Source organism: Camellia sinensis, chromosome 10, assembly GCF_055761805.1.
Source record: "Camellia sinensis isolate YWXY chromosome 10, ASM5576180v1, whole genome shotgun sequence".
NCBI lineage: Eukaryota > Viridiplantae > Streptophyta > Magnoliopsida > Ericales > Theaceae > Camellia > Camellia sinensis.
Window position 1 is genome coordinate 51,793,069 of NC_138970.1, and position 20,113 is coordinate 51,813,181.

Genomic DNA, 20,113 nt, shown 5'->3' on the forward strand with positions numbered 1-20,113 from the left:
GTAACGTGACACCTACGTAAACGTAACGTGACACCTATGATCTATGGTAACATGCAATTTCTCCATAGATCATATCTACATAAACATAACATAACGTGACACCTACATAAACGTAACGTAACACCTATGATCTATGATAACATTAGGAAATTGAATGTTACCATAGATCATATTTATATAAACGTAACGTAACGTGACACATATGAAACGTATTTATATGAAACGTACCAAAAAAATAACGTGTCTTTTCATTACCATAAATCATATTTATATAAAACGCGACGTGACACTAATATAAACCAGCAACATTTTCACATTCAATTTAAAAAAATAAAAACTCATTAAGTTTGCAAAACGAAACGTGACACGTTACGTTACGTTTATGTAAGTGTCACGTCGCGTTTGTGTAGGTGTCACGTTACGTTACGTTTATGTAAGTATCACGTCACGTTATGTTTATGTAGGATCTTGTGAAATACATTCATATCTAAATAAGACTTGAGACTCTATAAGAAATCACACAGGATTTAGCCTAACATAAGTGTCTGAAAAAAGACTTATAAATAAGTCTCCCAAAAAATAATAGTAAAAAGAATAAAATATAAAATTAAAAAAAAATTCACTAAAAGACATCAAATTAAGAAAAATAAAAAACTAAACTTAAAAATTCAAAACCAAATAGAGATTCACATTCCTCTATTCCTGTGCCATTAACATTTTCATTAAAGCAAACAAAATAAAGCCAGCCTCAAAGATCCACAATCATCCAATGCAATAATCCAATCAAGTGACAAAATTGCTTATTCTTACTCTCGTAACTTTTCTGCAACCTAAAACAAATCCGAGGCTGCTGTATTCTTACTCTCGTAACATTTTAACCATAGCAAACAAAATTGAGAAACCATCAAAAACCTAAAATCAATCCAATACTCATTTCCTCAGTATTTCACCTACAATACCATCAAAAGGACCCCCCACATCTTCCTGAATCCTGATGTCTCAAGCATACCCTGAATTCTTCCTTCATTGAAAAATCACCATTGCCAATTTAACAAGATACAATGAACGAAACTAGTATAATAATCCAGGGTCGTCACTCCAGTCTTGGTCCCTTGGTCCCACCAACCCATGTTCTTTCTTAATAACAAAAAAGTGCAGTTGATATTATTTCAATTCTAACCATTCCAATCATGGGTCAAGGGAAAGCTTGTCAAAATCTCCGATTCCATGATTCGAAGCTTTCTTCATTTCAAGAGCTCTCTTGTAAGGAGGAGCGATTGGTGGCTGTATTGGATCCAAGCTTTGGTAAGTTCCTTCTGCAACTTTAGGAAGGGGATACGAACGGTCCGAGTCATATCCACTGAGGTCCCCACAAGCCAGAAATGGGATATACACCTTGTTTGGCCCTTCTAGCCACCCACTACTGCAATCTGTCACACAAGTAATTCATTAGAGGAAGATAAAACAAAAAAAAAATTTGCAATAATATTGGGATCTATGTTCCGTTTGTTTCAATGTAAGTATTCTACACCAAAAATAATTTTCATATAATTTTTTACACAAAAAATAGTTTACTTTTTCTTTTACCCAATTATGTGTACACACAAATACATTAGAGGAAAATATTTTATATCCAAACAAACAGAGCACAAATGTAAAGCAAAAACTTGGTAAAAAGATGTACACCATCAAAGCACATCATTACATTTCCTTATCTCAGTCAACACAAATATACGTGGGGTAACTTCTCTTAAACCTTTCATAGACATATCAATCAAATAATACTTCCAATAAAACTAAACTTATTTTTTGATAATTTTCATTTCATTGATGCATACTTCCTCTCGCAAAGTTACATAGATACATATATGTCCAAATAGTGAAGTCTTATCTAATCATGAGCTTCTAATCAAATTAACTTTTACAAGTAACTTAACAACTTAAGGGGGTCAAATCATATTGTGTTTGCAATTGAAGGATCTGGTTTTCTAAAAATAGTCATCTGCAAAAGTTGGGAAATCATCCTGAAAAGGAAAAAAAGGAGGACCATATAGGAGATCAAGAGTTTGTAGTTCCACAATAAAAACTGTATATGGCTAAGCTTTACGGGGTAAGAGTTGGGATTCACTGATTGAAGACAAAAAAAGTGACACGGCATATCTAATTCGGACATGTGCATCTTATAATTGTCTAGCTTACTTATTCATTATTTCGAAGGTGAGATCTAACAATCAAAAGATACAAAAATCTGTGCTAAAATAAAAGTAATGTACAAAAATTACCTAGATCATCTCCACCGGATGGACTTCCAACCTTTTCTAGGAGCCGATGCAAATCTTTCTCATTAAATCCTTCTGGAGGGGAATAATTCTCACAAACTGCAAAGGCCTCTGTATCATAAACAGCATACTGATTAGCCACCATAGCAATTGAGGAGAAACTATTTTCTTTCAGATGGAATTTGGTTAGTAATACTTTTGAATGAGTTCTCAACTTTGTACCAAATATGGTGAAAGCATCAAAACCTCACTGGAAAATTGGTTTCCGACAGAAGGCAATGAGACAGAAACACCATTAAGCAAACAAACAATGCACTGAGCATCAAGGTTGGGGGATTAGATTCATCTGAAATGTTATGATAACCAAAGAGACTCAATGCCATGTAAAATATAATATCAAGCCCATATGGAGGACCACACGATGAAGTCCTCTTGAGACACTTTCACCATGGTACGCAGGTAAAAATCTATTTCATAACATTCTTTTGCATGTTTGTACTTTGCATTTAGGAAAATGGAGGGGCAAAGGTAAAAGGGAAAAGGAGCTGCCCTCTCACACCAGTGACAAACGTTCATGTTTTGGAAGTCGACGAAATGCAAAGACTTTTGTTTTGTCTTTATTTAGGAGAGAGTAGATAAAGCTAGGCTCTTAACAACTTAGAGCTATCATCCACGATCTCTTACTAGTTATAGTCAATGGTATCTACAGATGGTCAACTCCCCAATAACGAATTCAAAAATCCCAGTAAGGTTGTTTGATAAGATACAGTTCTTAAAAAGTGACAGTGGATTACTTCATCACAAGGATGGTTACCTGAAACATGGATCATTCCAGTACGTGGAATGTGAATGGAAATGTAGTATGCCACATGCTATAAAACGTGGTACAATAGGAGTAGACTTCCATAGGTTATGCTATTGGAATTTAGGTACTAGTACCAATTTTTTTTAACAATTAGACATTCAATAAAATATTGTTTATTTCATTTCAATTCATCATGTAAAAGAACATTTCTAAGAGCATTATGGTGCACTTTTTACATTTTACCCTGCCAAAACTCCACTTTCTCTAGATTTTAGTTCATTTTACTTGATTCTTTCCAAAGACGAGCACAAGAAATTATATGATTTAGTCATTATTTCCTGGAACAATTGCGAAGTTTGCAATGACTTTATTTTTGTTTTGCATATTCAAAACTGAAGAATGAACTGAGCCACTGAATTTTATGAGACATCTATGCACCACCTGAATACACACTAAGATTTCCTCCCCCCACCACAAAGCTATGTTTAAGATGGAAATACAACTGACAATTTCCAAATTGAGAGAATTTCCGAACTAGATTATCAAGAATATGAAAATAACTCATATTACAACAGAAAGTTGGAAACAAAGAACACTAGCTACTCACCTATGCTTGAATTACGGCTGCTTTTTGGTTTTGCGAAAGTCACATCTGTGAAAAATAGTTTTAGCTGCAAAAGAAATAATAAAAATTACTGATTCCATGAACTAGAAATGACCTAAACACAATGCAAGCAATCATTTAATAAATTATCAACAAATAACCCTGAAAGCTAAATTTATTTCCAGCAGTTCCATGATGTTTAGTACGACCATTTAAAAATATGAGTAAACTGTTTTAATTGGCATTAACAACTTAACTCAATAGAGACAAGCTTGTGATGCAGAAAGAACATGTATAACCTAAGACAGAAAATACCGAACAAAAAACAAGGACTGGAAATTCGTTGATTTTTGTCAACTAGACAAAACCAATTATGTCATCACCAAAGGCCTGCAAACACTGTAACTATTGAAGTAGGGGAAAATACAGCATTTTAGAATTAAAGCAGTCGTGGTGCCCAACTCTCCAAATAGTGGGTCTATGTAGGAATCACTCAACCTATCACATTGGCTAGTTGCATGTAAGCCTCAGCCAGAAAATAAAAACCGTTCTACGTGGAGATTTTTTTTTTAAAAGTCAGCAAAAAGACCAAAGACATTATAAAGTTGCAAAAGTTTATGCCCTGAAGTAATATAGTGTTGAACTTGTATTGTTAACTCAAAATAAAGTTCTGGCTCACCATGTGTACTCACAACATAGATGATGGGGAAAGACAGTAGGAAATATATATACTATAGTTCTGGTACTAATGTTCAAATGCTGAGAAGTCTCCAACATGCACCACTTGATTGTAATAAAATAAGTTCAGTTTTCTTGCTCATTTTCTTCTTTATTCAAAGAACATTTATCCATCACTACCTAGCAAGGCCAGGAATCCATGCTGAAGAAAAGGCTAAATTGACATATGGACAAAAGGAACGTGAAGAAAACTTCAAATCTTGTAACAAAAACTGCATTAAGCCTGATGAAATTAATTCCAAAAAAAATGGAGGGCTTTAGCAAGTATTTAACTTACCTGACAGTAAAGGAGGCTTGTATCTTTTCCCCGGAATATCTTTGCAATAAACTTTCCACCTTTCTTAAGTATGTGAGTAACTATTGTTAAACCCTACAAGAAAGTTTACAACGATATCAATTGCAACAAAAAATTGAACAAGATTCACAAATTTCTGGATACTAAAATCAAATCTAGAACTTTCTTGTTAATCATACAGTAGGCATTCACGAACCCCTATTTATAATAATGACAAGATAAGGGTGAATGGAATAAACATATTGGTCATAAAAAATTGTGGTTGCGTTTGGTGGAGCTTTCTAAATATGATTTGAGAGTAGGAGTTGTATTTTGAGTTTGTGAGTTTTGGAATTATGATTTGAGTGTGAAAAATTTGTTTGGTAAAAGAGTTTGAATTGAGTGGGGAATTTTTAATGTGACATGATATTTGATATAAAAACTTACAGCTTATAACCAAACATACAACTCAAAATTCTATTAAAGCACATAAAAAAATTTTAAAAGTTCGGAAAATAATTTTTTCGAATATATAAAAATTAACATATGTCAATTGCAAAAAAAAAAAAAAAATTCCACTGTTCTGGTCAACCGGTTGGACGTCCGATTAGGCCAAATTTGAAAAAAAAAATAAAATTGAAAATCGCGTCTCACACAGAGTTTTTTGCAGAGTTTTCTAAATGTTGTGGAAATGCAATTTGCACATCCTATCCAAACATCATATTGGGATGTGGGGGTAGAATCATAGTTTGGAAATCGTTCCAAACACAGCCTGTAGTTTCCTTTATGATCCTTTGTATTTTCGTAACAAGCAACAAGTCAGTCAAAAAATGAAGACCAGTGTAGGAGAAAATGTAAAAGAAACAAAAGTGCTGATCAAAACAAAATTTAGGAGAAACAAACGAGAACCTAACAGAAATCCTTGCTGTCACAACTCAAACAGGACATAGGCAACTTGGAAACTCAGAAACCAAAATCCACACCAAGCTAAGAGGGAGATTCATTTATGATATTTCTTCCATATTCCCCCTTTTGATTTTTGTTAAATTGTTGACCACCAACTCATCTAAAAGCTTTAGTTGGCAGAACAATGGGTAACTTAACTATTTATATCCTCAATAGCCCTAACTGCCAAAGGTCTTTGCCCAAGTGCTACCAAATTTAAATCAGTCTGTTCATTTTGCCAGGGAACATGGACATACAGCTGCAGCAATGAAGTGATGGGAGACTATGCACTGTTGGCAGTCCACACTGAAATTTCATCGCAGAAATAGTATAAAGTCTATAAGACTTGTGACTGTCATTATTCCTCATTTTCACACAACTATAAATTAATTTCCATGTGGGAAATCAATCAAATGTGTCTGTGTTACGTCTTGCTACTACTTTAGGAGGTAATATCCACCCAAAACTAACCATAGTAAAAATTATCCTAGAGAAGCATTAAGTAGTTTAGAAAGGACTCTACACACTCACAGCCAAAATGAGTTGCGACTGTACAAATTCATCCATGTCATGGAGTCCGGTAACTGCAAATGAACATGGAAAGAGCCAACTCAGAAAATATACAGATCAAAGTTAACAAGGGAGCGCACTTAACAAAACATGAAGTTGAAATCATATTTGTTTGCCTAACCATCAGGAGCACCATCGCAGACAACCAGGTCAGCTTTGCATCCATCAAAATGTCTAATGACCTGAAAAAAAAAACAAAAAGAAGAAGAATAAAACTATTGGATGGCTATATACTGAACATTTACTACTAAAAAAATCAAGTGGGGGGAAGAAAAAATAAAACAAAGGACCATAAAGTGATCTTTTGTCCGAGATATCAAGTGACTTGAATATATGTAACATTCATATGTAAGGACCAATCTCAATTTACAACAATAAAGGGCTGGGGAAAAAGGGGTTGTGGGGGAAACCAATCATTCATGGAGTAAAAACACAAGCATGTTGACATATGATAAAGTCAATGTAACACCATTTAGTAGGGAGGGATGCATGGCAACCATGAAACTTAGTGAGAGTTCTATCAAGCACTTATCATCAAAGCATTGGAGCCATAGTAGTGATATCATGGCCAAAATACCAACTGATCAATCCAACAACAAACAATTGAATGGGAAAACTACAAAATAGCATTGATAATCCAACTCAAAACATACAAAATCTACACAATTGGTCACGGTCAATCAGAAAAGTTTATATTTTCCCCATTTTAGCATCCAGTACCATATCTTCCATTATTTCATTGGCTATGATGTCTTTTCCCAACAATGTCAAGCCAAACTCCATGTAACACTCTTAGGGCGTGTTTGATTGGGGGGATTGGGGGGGGACTATCCACTATTTGGATTACAATCCAAATAGTGTTCCTTATCCGTCGTTTGATTTTTTTTTAGTCCGGCGGACTCCATGTCCGGCCGGACTCCATGTCCCCCATATGGGGGACTATCCTGTCCTGGGGGGTGGGATTGTTTTGGGGGGACTAATCACTGTTTGGATTAGATGCGAAAATGACAATTTTGACCCTCTACTATTTAATTATGTATTATATTTAATAAAATTTAATAAAATTTAAATGTCTCAATTTAAAAATAAAATAATTTTATTTAACTTTTTATTAATGTTTTATTTATTTAATTTTTTAAAATAATTTTTTATAGATATTTTATTGATGTTTTATTTTAAAATTTTGTTTATGTTTTAATAGATGTTTTATTTAAACAATTAAATGTTTAATTTCAACAATAAATAATTTCATTTATTTAAATTATGTTTTATTTAAACATTTAAACATTTGTGCATTAACATGTTTATTAAATTATTTCAACATCTGTACATCAACATGTATATTTATTTAACATCTATTAAATTATGTTTTAATACGTCAACATTTGATTACATTTACATTTGTTAATTGTTAATTACATCAACATTTGTTAATTGTTTAAACATAATCTGTACATCAACATTTATTTAATTGTTAATTATTTAAACATAATCTGTACATCAAAATAATTTCAATGTTAATTGTTTCAATAAAAGTTTAAACATTTAACCATTAGTATGTTTAATTTCAACAATAAATTTTTATTTGTTTAAATAAAAATAATCTGTACCTGTCAAAAAATTTTATCAATATTAGTATGTTTAAATATCTTTAAACAAAATTTAACCATTAGTATGTTTAACGTTTACTAAAAATAATTAAAATATTAAAGATATGTTTAATATTGCTGTTACTTAGTAAACAATTGAAAAAGGGTAAAATAGTCTTTTGTTCATTTATCCTATCCAGTCCGCCCAACCAAACGTTGGATTCACTGAAAATAGTCCTATCCAGACATCTAATCCCATGAAAAAACAAACACAGGATACATATCCAATCCGACCAAATAGTCCGGGGGATTCACAATCCCAGGACTCAAGTCCGATGGATTCTAATCCCCCATTTTCCAGTCCGTCGAATCAAACAAACCCTTTGGTACTTACAGCTCATTCAACCTGAATGATGTATTCCCAATCTAAAAAGGCATCATCATTAGTGTTCAAGGATGAAGATTTATCAACAATAACACAAGTTGAGCAGCAGTGCACCAACCATAACCCACTGAAAAGTTCTAAATTTATACTGATGAAGAGCAAGACTCAAATACCAAATTTAGCTTAAATTTTATAGCTTTGAACAGGCATAAATGCCATTCCTTCAGATTGTATTGTTCTATAATAACAAATTAATTAATTAAAAATTAAAAAAAAAAAACCCAAAGAACTTGAGTGGAAAAAGATGTTCACACCACTTCAGCTGTTCGAGCATTTGTAATATCGCCCTGTACTTGAATAACACCTTCAATTGGAGCCATTGGCTGCAAATCAATAGCCACAATAAGAGGAAGATCGCTTTCCCTGCAAATTATGATGAAAAGGAAATTTATGCTCTTCTTGACCATTGGGTTATATCCATGAAGAGGAAAACTTGGAGGGAAATAAAATTATATTTATGCAGAAAATTGTAGAATTAGCATATTCTCATTCTGGGGGTGTTTGGGAAGAAAAATTTTAGCCTCTTTTAGGCGAAAATCCACAAAAAGACAAAATAGGCTAAAATAGCTAATAAGACAAACTGTCACATCAAACCCATAATCATTTCATTTTTTCTCTTACAAACATCACATCTAACTACAAAAAAATCCAATCATCTTCTCAAACACACAAATTTTAGCCTATTAAAATAGCAACTTCCCAAACACCCACTCTAAATTATCCTACTCTTGGGGGACAAATGTCATAGTGTCAAAGATAAATTAACCCAAGGTGCTGGTACGAAGTAACTGCATCTCTGCCAATCAAAATTGCAAACGTGACTGCATTTTTCACCCAAAATTATGTAGTTTAATCTCTTTTACTTCCATCCATCCACCCACTGTATTGAAATTTCACACACCTTCCTCAATGCTTCATGCAAATTATTGGAATTGAGCAACCAACTTTGTTACAGCAATAATGAGAAAGATTTAGCCTGAATATAATGACTTGAGAATCTTTGTTATGGAAAGCTGTACCTGGGCTAGGTTAGTACTGGAAGACACTGCAAATAATATATAGTACTGGCAGACACTGCAAAACCTTGGCCTAATAACCTTGAGGTAATGGGTTCAAGTCGCGGGGCAACCACTTTATACACTATGCTAAAGGTTAGGTATGTATCCAATTTTTCTCCTCCCAAACACACATTAATGTGTACTAATTAGGCGTTATTTTTTTTTTTACATATATATATTAACAAATGTCAGTTTCAACGAAGGAACTCACTTTGAATCAGGTGACAGCTTTGCAGGCAGAAACAGTTTGCGACTCAAAACCTACACATAAGATCTGCAGTATCAGAGATTGCACAAAAATGCTATGTATATGTCTACCTCAAACAGAAAGAACACAAGGTAAATATGTTGTCCTCTTCAGCCATTGTTTTTCAGTTTTTTGTTGATTTATTGGCAAGCTGGGGAACATAGACCATTGGCATTTTAATCATTACTGTCCAGTCTTCAACACAATAAGTGTACAAAAGTTAGACGAAACTGTCTATTGAAGATTGTCAAAGACTGAAATTATCAAATCTGTATACTATTTCCAGTGAATTTGGAACAGGCTCAAGCACGTATCCCATGTCTGCCATGTCATGCAGGTAAAATAGTATAGAAACAAAACAAAACATCAAACCATGTTAGAGCTATGACATTTCAGCATGAAATCTTGATCTGCTCAAACTAGTCGGTAGCAAATCAAATATGATAAAGAAGTGATCTATATTTCTCCGTCACCATTGTACACATCATTAAAAAAAATTAAAAAAAAGGGTTAAAAGTTCCGTCCATAATAAAACTCGAAATGACAGTTACCTGACTCCAGCTACCAGGCGCTGCACATAGATCCACCACATGCTTCACTCCTGCAAATAATATTGGTACCAACCAAACAGCAAAAGGTGAGAAGGCTTATGGAATCATAACCAAGAAAATGGAACCATAGATGAATAGATAACAGAAAAAAAAATATTAGAAAATAAGTTTCCGTGGTTTCCTATTGGTGAAAAATACAAAATTAAAGTCTACACTCTGCACTAAGTGAAAATATTTTGCTGTTATCCTTAATAAAATATTCTCTTGGAAGAAAAGGAAGACATTATTTATCACTTTGAGAAACTACTTTTAACTTAATAAAGCACAATCAGTCCCCGTTTGTAGTAAAACTGCACCAGGGAATTCCTTCATAATGTAAAACAATTGGAGAAAAAAAAAAGAACGGACAATGTTTGATCCAACTTATAAAAAGACCCCAGTCCCTAATAATTTAACAACCTGCTATATTAAGGATGGAAATAAATCAACATTAGTAAGATTAGTGTAGTACCTTCAAATATATTGAATTCTTCATCAATTTGAAGGAGCTTGAAGGCACTTCGAGCACGCCAACCCTCTTCTTTTGCTTTTCGGTAGTAGATATCCTGTGAACAAATCCAACCATTATTAGAAGTCGAACATCAGACAACCCCAGAAATGGTAAAAAAGAAATTCAAACATAAACAAACAAACTCACCCTCTTATCCCTTGATGCTTTGCCCATGTTGAAAACACCTGATTGTCTCGAGGTAGTAAACCTAAACTATAAGACCAATATTTGTACCAAAAGATGACAAAAGGGCGGAACACAATGCTGTGACAGAGCGAGCGCAATTCCTCACTTCCTTTTTACCAATCACAGTTTGTGAAGGAATAATGAGAGAATGGGCTGCAAAAACTGAAGAATTTAGATTTCCCAATCAGAAAGATGTTTAGCAAGAAAATGATATAAAAAAGAAAGTATGTTATCCTCCTTTCCTCTCTTTCAAACATGAGATATTGAAAATCCATATGCTAGCAATAACACATAAAATGTTCTAATTGTTCATTAATTTATAATTCCAAATTTTATACTCTACTAAAACCAAATTCTTACCTTCATATGCAGAATAGTGTATAATTTTTTCAAGAAATAATTTCATTTTCACAATTCAACTCATGCAGCATCACATGGGTTTGCTGCTAGACATAAACTACAATTGAAAAACTCAGCTTCCAACAAATTATGGTAACATCCAAAAGTGAAAATATGCTTCTTGTCACCAAGGAGAAAGCTACATAAAGTGAGACCTACAACAATTGCATAAGTGTGATGGTATGTTACAGTTGAAAGAATTACAAGAATTGATCTCAATCGGTGCATCTAGGTCTTTTGGCATATCAGTCAGGTTCATAAAACACACATTAAAAAATATGTATCCCCCATTTTATTCTATTTTTCCCCTTAAACTCGAGCACCTATGTGAATATTCTCTCACATCAGCAACCCTTATTAACAAGAGCTACACTACTCATATTGAATCAATTTCATACTCTCCATTAACAATAAATGAAAAATCCTAATATGACAATATTTTGAGAACCCAACTTCTGACCAGTCTTTTCTTCAAACACCTTGAGTGCATTTCGAAAATCTACCTCATCCACCTAACCAAACAAAGATCGAGGAAGCATAAAACGGATATTTTGTCAAGGAAAGACAATAGAAGTGGAAAAAAAAAAAGAAAGAAGACAACTTCTAGTCCTATGAAAGAATAAAATCAGGTTTCCATGAACAAAGACAAGTCCTAATATGATAATATTTTGAGAACCCAACTTGTGATTGGTCTTTTCTTCAAACATATTGAGTACATTTTGAAAATCTACCTCATTAACTTAACCAAACGAAGATTGCGGAAGCATAAAACAGAAATTTATGTTAAGAAAAAACAATACAACTACAAAATAGGCCTATGTGACAGACAACAATAAAAAAAAATAAGAAAATAAAAGCCAAATTTCCATGAACAAGGGCACCAAGAGCAAAAACACACACAGTGAATTAGGAACTTATAAACATAACAAAATGAATGGCGATTTTCCTCATGAAATTGAAAATAATTAGAGTAGTAAAGGTGTTTTTCGTTACCTGCTTCTGGTAATTCGATATGAAGAAGCTCTGGAACAAGAGCAGACACAAAAGCAGTTCTGATATATATAGGTCCACAAATACTGTGACGACGTCGTTCAATGATATTCACCTTTTTTTTCTTTTTTTTTTTTTTTGGCCTTTTTACATTTGACACTTAGCCACTTCAGAAATTTTTACAGGTCTACAAATTTAAGATCCGTAAATTTTATAAGAAAAAAAATTTAAATTAAACAAATAATCATTGCGTTTGATTTTGAGTTCTTAACGCCATTCAAGTTTTTTATTTTTCATATTTTTGTTGTTTTTAGACTTTTTTTTTTGGGAGGGAGAAAATTTAGTCAAATTTTTTATTTTTATTTTTTAGGTGTACATAAGTTAGATGTACTTAAAAAAATATAAAAAATTTGTCAAAAAATCTATTTAAAAAATCAATGAAAACACGCAAAAAAATTGAAAATATACTAAAATTTAGTATTTTTTTAAAAAAAATCATAAATATTTTACTTTTTAAATGTATTTACATTAAGAGAATAAAAAAAATTATTTAAAATATTTAAAAAATTTACTAAAGATAGAAAAACACAAAAATAAAAAAGTAAAATACTATTTTTAAAAATTATTAACCAAATAAAGTGATTTAAACTTCTCAAATAGTTAGTGATTAATGAAATATGATTCCCTATTTAATGGGGTGGGGTAATTTTTCAATAAAATTAAACTATATTAAATTAAATGTTAATAGTATAAATAATTTTTTGTCAAGAATTTTTTATAACTTGATGGGGGTGATGAGACCCTATATTTAGCCTCATTTTTATTAATAATTTGTTAATTATATAAATGAAAAATAACAATATTATATCTTTAAAGTCTAGTAAAAAAAAGTCATGAGACCAGTAAAAAAAAGTAATGGGACCTGATAATACGATAAATCCAATGGTGAATAGGTCAGACGGATCCACGCTTCTAACGAGTCTATTGGCCTTTGATTCTTCAAAGCGGGCCTACAAAAAGGTCTAAAGGGGGAGATAATTCCCCGACGGACACTCTAACAATCAAGTTAGGTGAGAGCAGATTGACTTGAGAGAGAGAGAAGCAAGGAGATAGAAAAACTTAACCTCGACGTATCTCGAAAACTTTCTTATATCCTTTGCTCATCATTTCTTTGTCCATTCCAAGCTATCTTGTTGGCCGAAAGTCTATAGCCTAGTTGACATCGTTCATGGTGAGTCTGCCTCCTTCGACAGGAAGGGGTTACCGCATTTAATGCTTAGGGGTCTCATTAAATGGTTGATGTGTGGTGCAATAACTTTGCAGAATTTTTGTCTGCTTACGTGGCTAGGCCTTTGCCTGACAAGTGTTTGAATGCTATTGGTCCTAGCCCAACATTGATTTCTCAAAGTTACTAGGCTTTAATATTTGGCCTGTGAGCTGGTCCCTGATCCGTGGGCTGGGCCCTCTTAGGTGCCCACTAGTATCAATAGCCCCTCATTCCCAAGTGCAGCTTTAGTCCAACGAAGGGAATAAGAGTGTGTAAGAGGTAGTCCCCCAAGGCCGGGTAGGGGCAAGAGCGGTGGGGGGTGCTTCTGGGAGAGTGGTTAATCGTTAGGATGGCCGACGGCAAAGGTGGCCGAGCATGAAGAATGACTGTGAGGCTGGTCGACCACAAAGGTGACCGAGCGTGAGGGAAGACCGTCAAGCTGGCTGACCGTGAAGGTGGCCAAACGTATGGAATGCCGTCAGGCTGGCCGACCGTAAAGGTGGTCGAGCGTGGGGAATGACCGTCAGGCTAGCTGACCAACCGCGAAGGTGGCCGACCGTGAGGGAAGACCGTCAGACTGGCCGACCGCGAAGGTGGTTGAGTGTGAGGAAAAACCGTCAGGCTGACCAACCGCGAAGGTAGCCTAGTGCAAGGAATAACTGTCAGGCTGGCCGACCGCAAAGGTGGTCGAGTGTGAGGGAAGACCGTTAGGTTGGCCGAGTGTAAAGAATGACCGTCAGACAGGGCGACCGCAAAGCTGGCCGAGCGTGAGGAAAGATCGTCAGGCAGGTCGACCGCAAAGGTGGTCGAGCATGACGGAAGACCGTCAGGCTAGTTAACCGCGAAGGTGGCCGAGTGTGAGGAAGACCGACCAACAAGGGAGGCATTGATGGGCATAAGACTCGAGGGTCAAAAATGCACGTGATGATGTGAAGTGGAAAAGACGGGAAATAGCATTTGGGTGCGCATGACATGATCAGCACCGTTTAATCAAAATATTGTATTGTTGAGGGAAAGTGAAAGAGTTGCTTATAGAGGGAGATTTCAAAAAGTGGGGGTTTGCAGCGATCCCAGTTTCGATACTTCTTTTTTGTTTTGCCACTTTGATTAGGCAGGTCGAGGATTGAGCTGCCTGGTCAGCTCGCGGGGGTCCAAGAGGCAGCGCCCTTTGGCGAGTTCGAGGGCAGCGCCCCTGGTTTGGCTACTGCAGTAAATGCAGGTGCGGGAGTGCAAGTGCGGGAGAAGCGCCGCACGTGCGGTGGTAGGTGAGTCTGAAATTTTAGTCTTTTCTTCTCTTTAGGTTGAGTGTATCTCACTCTTGCTAGATCTCTCTCTCTCTAAAAACCCTTTCCTTTCCTTTCTCTCTACATTTCCCTACGCCAAATTGGATCAAAACCTTGATTTCTCAAGATCCATTAGAGTTCTGCTATAGTTTCTTCATCAAAGTTAGTTAACTTCTCAAGAGCTTCGTTGTGTGCGGTGAAGATCGAGTTTCGACACCGTTGATTTTGGGGGTTTCATCTCATTTCTTATTCAAAACTTGAGGTAGGGATTTTCTTAGAGTTATATATTTGTTTTTGCAAGATTTATATGATTTTCGAAATCATCTTTCGATAGCTTTGAAAATTAATTGTTGATTCAAGAAATTGAGCAATTTTGAAAGTGGGTTTGTCTCTTATTATTTTAAAATGATCTTATGGATTTTGATCTTCGTTGATTGAAGAAAAGATGATTTTGAAAAGTTTTCTTTCAAAAGATTTGAGTTGTATAGTTTTGGTGAGAAAACCCAGAATTTAGGGTCTTTTTTAGAGACTGAAAATTCATGAATGATATTGTTATATTTATTTTGTGTGTCAAAATAAATGGATGTTTGAAAATTTTCTTATTTATATTTATATGAATGATAAATTTTAGGGAATATGAGAATTATTGCTCATTTTGGAAATTATTATTCAAAACGTTGAAATAGTCTTGAAATGACTAATTGTTGAAGATTCTTGAGAAAAGGGAATTGTGTTATTCCTTAGATGATGAATTGGAATAAAAATATTTATATTCATATTGTGTTATTGGCATATCAATTCATTTGATTACATTAAACTTTGAAAGTTGATTTGAAAACTTGCATTGAGAAAAGAATGTTGAAAAATAAGTTTTCATGGAATGGTTTTGAGATAAATACGTTGGTAAGTCTTGATAGGTGGTGTAGATGATATTAAATAAGTTGGCCTGAGAGTCCGGAGTAAAAGACCGAAAACTTGCGCGGATAGGTGTCGAGCCTTTCGGTTAATACCGGTAAAAATGACAAATTGGTATTACTTGTATAGTCTACTTGCAGACACCGACCTAGGGATTACCAGAGTCGTATTTACCGCTCTTGAAATAAATTGTTAAGTCTTGAAGAATTGAAATTGCATGACATCAGTGAGCATGAGGGTTTTCAAATATGAAGATGTGATTTTTTTTCAAAAGAGCATAGCATGGCATGTGCATTTCATCTCCTGAGACTTGTATAAAATGTATATACTTTGTTAAGGATTTCCTACTGGGCTTTATGCTCACCCTACGGGATTTTTGTGCAGGAAAAGATGTGGTGATGCTGCCTAACTGAAGGCGAGGAAATGTGTGTTGAGAGTACGAGACTCTCATTTTGCTGCGACTCTGTGTGTAAGCCAATGGCTATATATGTGTGGGTTGGAATAATCGTTTTGTGTAACCAGGCTCAAGCCTTGGAAACTTGTAAATCCTTGGGAGTATTTATTTGTTTATTTACTTATTGTTGGATTAATGTATTGTTGCATGAAGAACTATTGTATCATGTAATCTAAGTTTGGAGATTTATATTCAGTTTTCTTTGAAAGAGCCATGATTGTTGTATTATCATTTGGGCTAGAAATTTGGGGTGTTACAGGGTTTATTTTGGCGGTTTGGTTTTAAACTACTGAAGTTCAATTATGATCCATGGAACACAGGCAAACCTTGGGTGTTTTAATCTGGTGTAATTTATGTATCTAATCACGAGAAACCAAGAGATCCCAGAATTGACCTCGTTCGTTTCATGTGATTCACCATTGTTGCATGTTGCGAGGTTTCTTGCCTCCACGATCGAAGCGATTTATAGAAACGTGAGCGGAATGGCATAAGAGAGAGCCCCAACACAAACTCCTGATGCTTTAGGAGATGACGATGGCATTGCCCTGGTAGAGGAATATAGGGTGGGGAGGTTGGGGGAAAAATGGGAGAAAGACTACTACAGCCCATGTTAATGACAATGATATCGGCCACTATACCTGTGAGTAAAATGGCCTCCGACCACTGGCACACCAAGGCAGACAAACCGATGTTGGCACTAGAAGACCTGAAGGAGTTGCGGTTGAAATACCAGATTTCGGCGGAGGTAGAGTTGAGGCTGCCATCAGCGAAAGAGAGGGCATCGGATGTGAGTCATTCGGAGTTTATGCTCTATGAAAAGGCGCTCCGAGGAGGTTTAAGACTGCCCATGCCTCAAATCATGTTAGACGTGCTAAATTGACTAGAGGTGGCACCTGGCCAGTTAATGCCGAATGCGTGGAAGATCTTGCTTGCGTGCGCGATCTCCTGGCCACGGACGACCGATGGGAAAGTGATAACAGTGGAGGAATTTTTCTGATGTTACAAATCCTCAGGCCAACAGAAGACCTAGGTGACCTTGCAGGTAGTGGCGAGTAGGGAGTTGGCCATTGAATTGCCCTCGTCCGTGAAAGGCTGGCGAATAAAGTGATTTTTTGTGTCGGAGAATAGTAAAAGAGGGGTGCGGACAATGTGAAAAGTCTCCACAAATTCGTTGGAACTGAAGTTGGACGCGGTGACGGAGGGCAGAGTAAAGCAGATGAGGGTTTAGAAAAGAAGGGAGGGCTGAAGTGGGATGACCTGGTGAGGCCATCAACGTTGTTCGTGTTGAACTTAGGACCAGAGCCCGTCGAGGGAGATCCCCCTCTTGAGGAGATAGAAGCCATGAGAAAACCCCATAAGGTAGAGGATCGGCAGGTGTTGGCGGCGGCTGAGAAATTCAAGGAGAATGAGTTGAGACCTGCCCCGAAACTGATCGCAAAGAGGTTCATCTTGCCGTGTCCCAAAGGTGTAGAAGAATGGGACTGGGAAACATTCGTGCCACTGAAAGCGCTTGTGGATCCAATCAAAGAAAAAAGCAAAGCGGAAGTGGACCAAGTGTTGAAGAAGAAGAGGGCACTAAGGGAGGGGAAGGAGGGGAGGAAGGCAAAGAGGGGGAAATGGGATGCGAAACAAACAGTGGAGGATGTGGGAGGGCTAAGGCCTAGAATGGTGATTGAGGGAGGAGAAGAGAAACCACCAATGGTGAAAATGGTGGACTTAGAGGGAATGAAGGGGGAAAAGGGGGTGGAGCAGATAGTGAATTGCCCCTTAGAGCAAGAAGTAGGTGTGGGTGGCGTTGAGCCAGCAGTGGGCGTTCCTTCAGCCAAATGAGAGGGGTTGATAAGGCAAAATGTAGAAGGGAGATGCCCTGCCATGGTGCAAAGGGGTAATGTTGGGGCAGGCCCAAGCGTGGGGGGCAAGGGTACCGCATTTCGCCACTTAAGCGCCATGATTGGTTAGCTATCGGCTGAAGAGAGGGAGTTGTCAGAGATGTAACTGACAGTGCGAGTGGGTGTGGAGCGTCTGTTGGGCACCATAAAAGATGCAGCCGTGAGGGGCATTTTCAGGTTTGGGGAGGCTGAGCTAATGAGGGCCTTCTGCTCATCGCAGATGGAGTCTCTGACGTTGGTGGCTGCTCTCCTAGGCAAATGAGTGAGTGCGAGAGCACAATTGGAAGCGACGAAGGTAGAGATAGGGCGGTGGCGAAAAGTGGCACGAAATGCCTGTACTAGAGGCCTGATGTATGCGAAGTAGGCTAAAAACATAGAAGTATTGGCAAAGGTGCAGGGATTCATGGCTGAGAGAGCTACAGCAAGGCAAACAGAAGTGGCTGCACCATTGGCGACTGTGAATGCTGATCTGAACCAAGCCAAGTCCGAGTTAAAGATGGCGCACCGTGAGGTAGTAATGCTGGAATTTAATTTGGCTGCTAAACAAAAAAGGACTAGCGAGATCCAGGAAACCTGCACCACGGCCAACGAAAGGTTGGAGGAGGCCCTAGCCAATAACAAAGAACTGCGTGATCAGACTATGAATGAGAAGGAGGATACAAATGCACGAATTGCAGAGTTTGAGAGGGGCCTCATTGCCACAAAAGTGGCTTTGGAGGAAGAGAGGGGAAAGTCGGCCGAGCTGAGCAGAACGTTGCTATCTAAGAGAGTTGCCTACCCTAACTTCTATGGTGTAATTGTGGAGCAATACAAATAGTCAACAAAATTTCAAATAGCCATAGATGTTGTTATAGCTGCTAGTCTGGCCAAGAGCGGAGGAGATAAGACGGGGCCTTCGAACGCGGCGGCAGTAGCTAAGAGGGTGAAGGGGGAGACGAAGGCAGAGATAATAGAAAATTTCCAACAGTTTGACATTTACAATCATTAGTTGAGTCTATTACAGGATAGTGGGTGGATGAGCTGCCAACGGAGGGCAGCAGAGCTCTTCCCAGACATCAACACCAAGCTCCTAAGGCCATGAAAGAAAGACATCGCGTAGACCCCCCTAGATGAGGGTATTGAGGAAAAAGAGCTAGTGTCCAATGGGGAGGAAGAAGAGGGTGGTGCGGAGGATTGAAGGCATAGTTGTGCTGCCAGCAGCCTTGCATACTTCTGTATGTAAGGATTTTTATATTTTTTGTTTTTATTGATTGATTTATAGTTTTTGTGTACGGTTGTAAAGATTTAACTTGTGCTTGTGTAAAAATTTTGGAGTTTGGAAAAAGTTTTGTGTCGAATTACAAAGACTTGTTCTGTTAGTTGGTGGAGTAATAAGCTATTTCCGTGTTGCCTTTTGTAAAGATAAACTGTTTTGCCGTTGTCTTGATTTGAAAGAAAGGTCAGAGACAGGTTTTTGGGGATTATGAAAGTAATCTTTACAAGGTGGGGACTTCAACGGTTAATAATTGAACATTTTGCAAAGCAATCTTTCTAATAAAAAGATGTGATGATATAAAAATTGGATTTATAAATGGGAAAATTGCCTAAATAAGCACGTGATGATTGTGGTATATACATCATGTGACACCCCGAACGTTTAGTCCAGTCCACATAAATATTTTTATTTATATATAATTATGGTTGCACGTGATGATAGATTATTAAATGAATAAATGTATAAATCTAAAATGGCGTTGGGTTATTAATTTGGGATTATTATTTAAGGCTAAATTAACACAAATATAAAATTTATAATACAAATTAAAGTTTAAAAAAAAGGGAATAAATAATAATAATATAATAATAATAATAATAATGAGTGTGGTAGTAAAATAAATATTTAATTTTCTATTGATATATGATAGAATGTAATTTAATTAAGAATTAATTTAATTATATAGTAATATTAAGAATCTGGGCTAAAATGTAAATATCTTATATATATATATATTTAATGGATAAGTGACAATCTAAGTTTTAATGAAGGAGATCGGAGTGGATTATGAAATTGGATTAGATCGCCACGCGTCGGCCTC

General features: G+C 36.3%; 1 protein-coding gene across 4 annotated transcripts; it reads right to left on the reverse strand.

Annotated features, from left to right (window-relative positions):
* Positions 1-667: 667 nt before the first annotated feature.
* Positions 668-12,295, reverse strand: LOC114320657 (S-adenosyl-L-methionine-dependent methyltransferases superfamily protein). 4 transcript variants are annotated; one of them, XM_082891369.1, is made up of 12 exons: positions 12,234-12,295; positions 10,803-11,003; positions 10,617-10,710; positions 10,106-10,155; positions 9,519-9,568; positions 8,504-8,612; positions 6,337-6,397; positions 6,177-6,229; positions 4,704-4,796; positions 3,692-3,755; positions 2,283-2,390; positions 668-1,430 (listed from the first exon to the last, which is right to left on the reverse strand). In XM_082891369.1, exons 2-12 carry the CDS (start codon positions 10,827-10,829, stop codon positions 1,189-1,191), a joined length of 951 nt encoding a protein of 316 aa, XP_082747495.1. In that variant the 5' UTR covers positions 10,830-11,003; positions 12,234-12,295; the 3' UTR covers positions 668-1,188. The 4 variants fall into 4 exon arrangements, with proteins under 4 accessions (XP_082747495.1, XP_028123522.1, XP_082747496.1 ...); XM_028267721.2 differs by having other exon boundaries at positions 10,803-10,994; positions 12,234-12,284; XM_082891370.1 differs by lacking the exons at positions 8,504-8,612; positions 9,519-9,568.
* Positions 12,296-20,113: the final 7,818 nt, after the last annotated feature.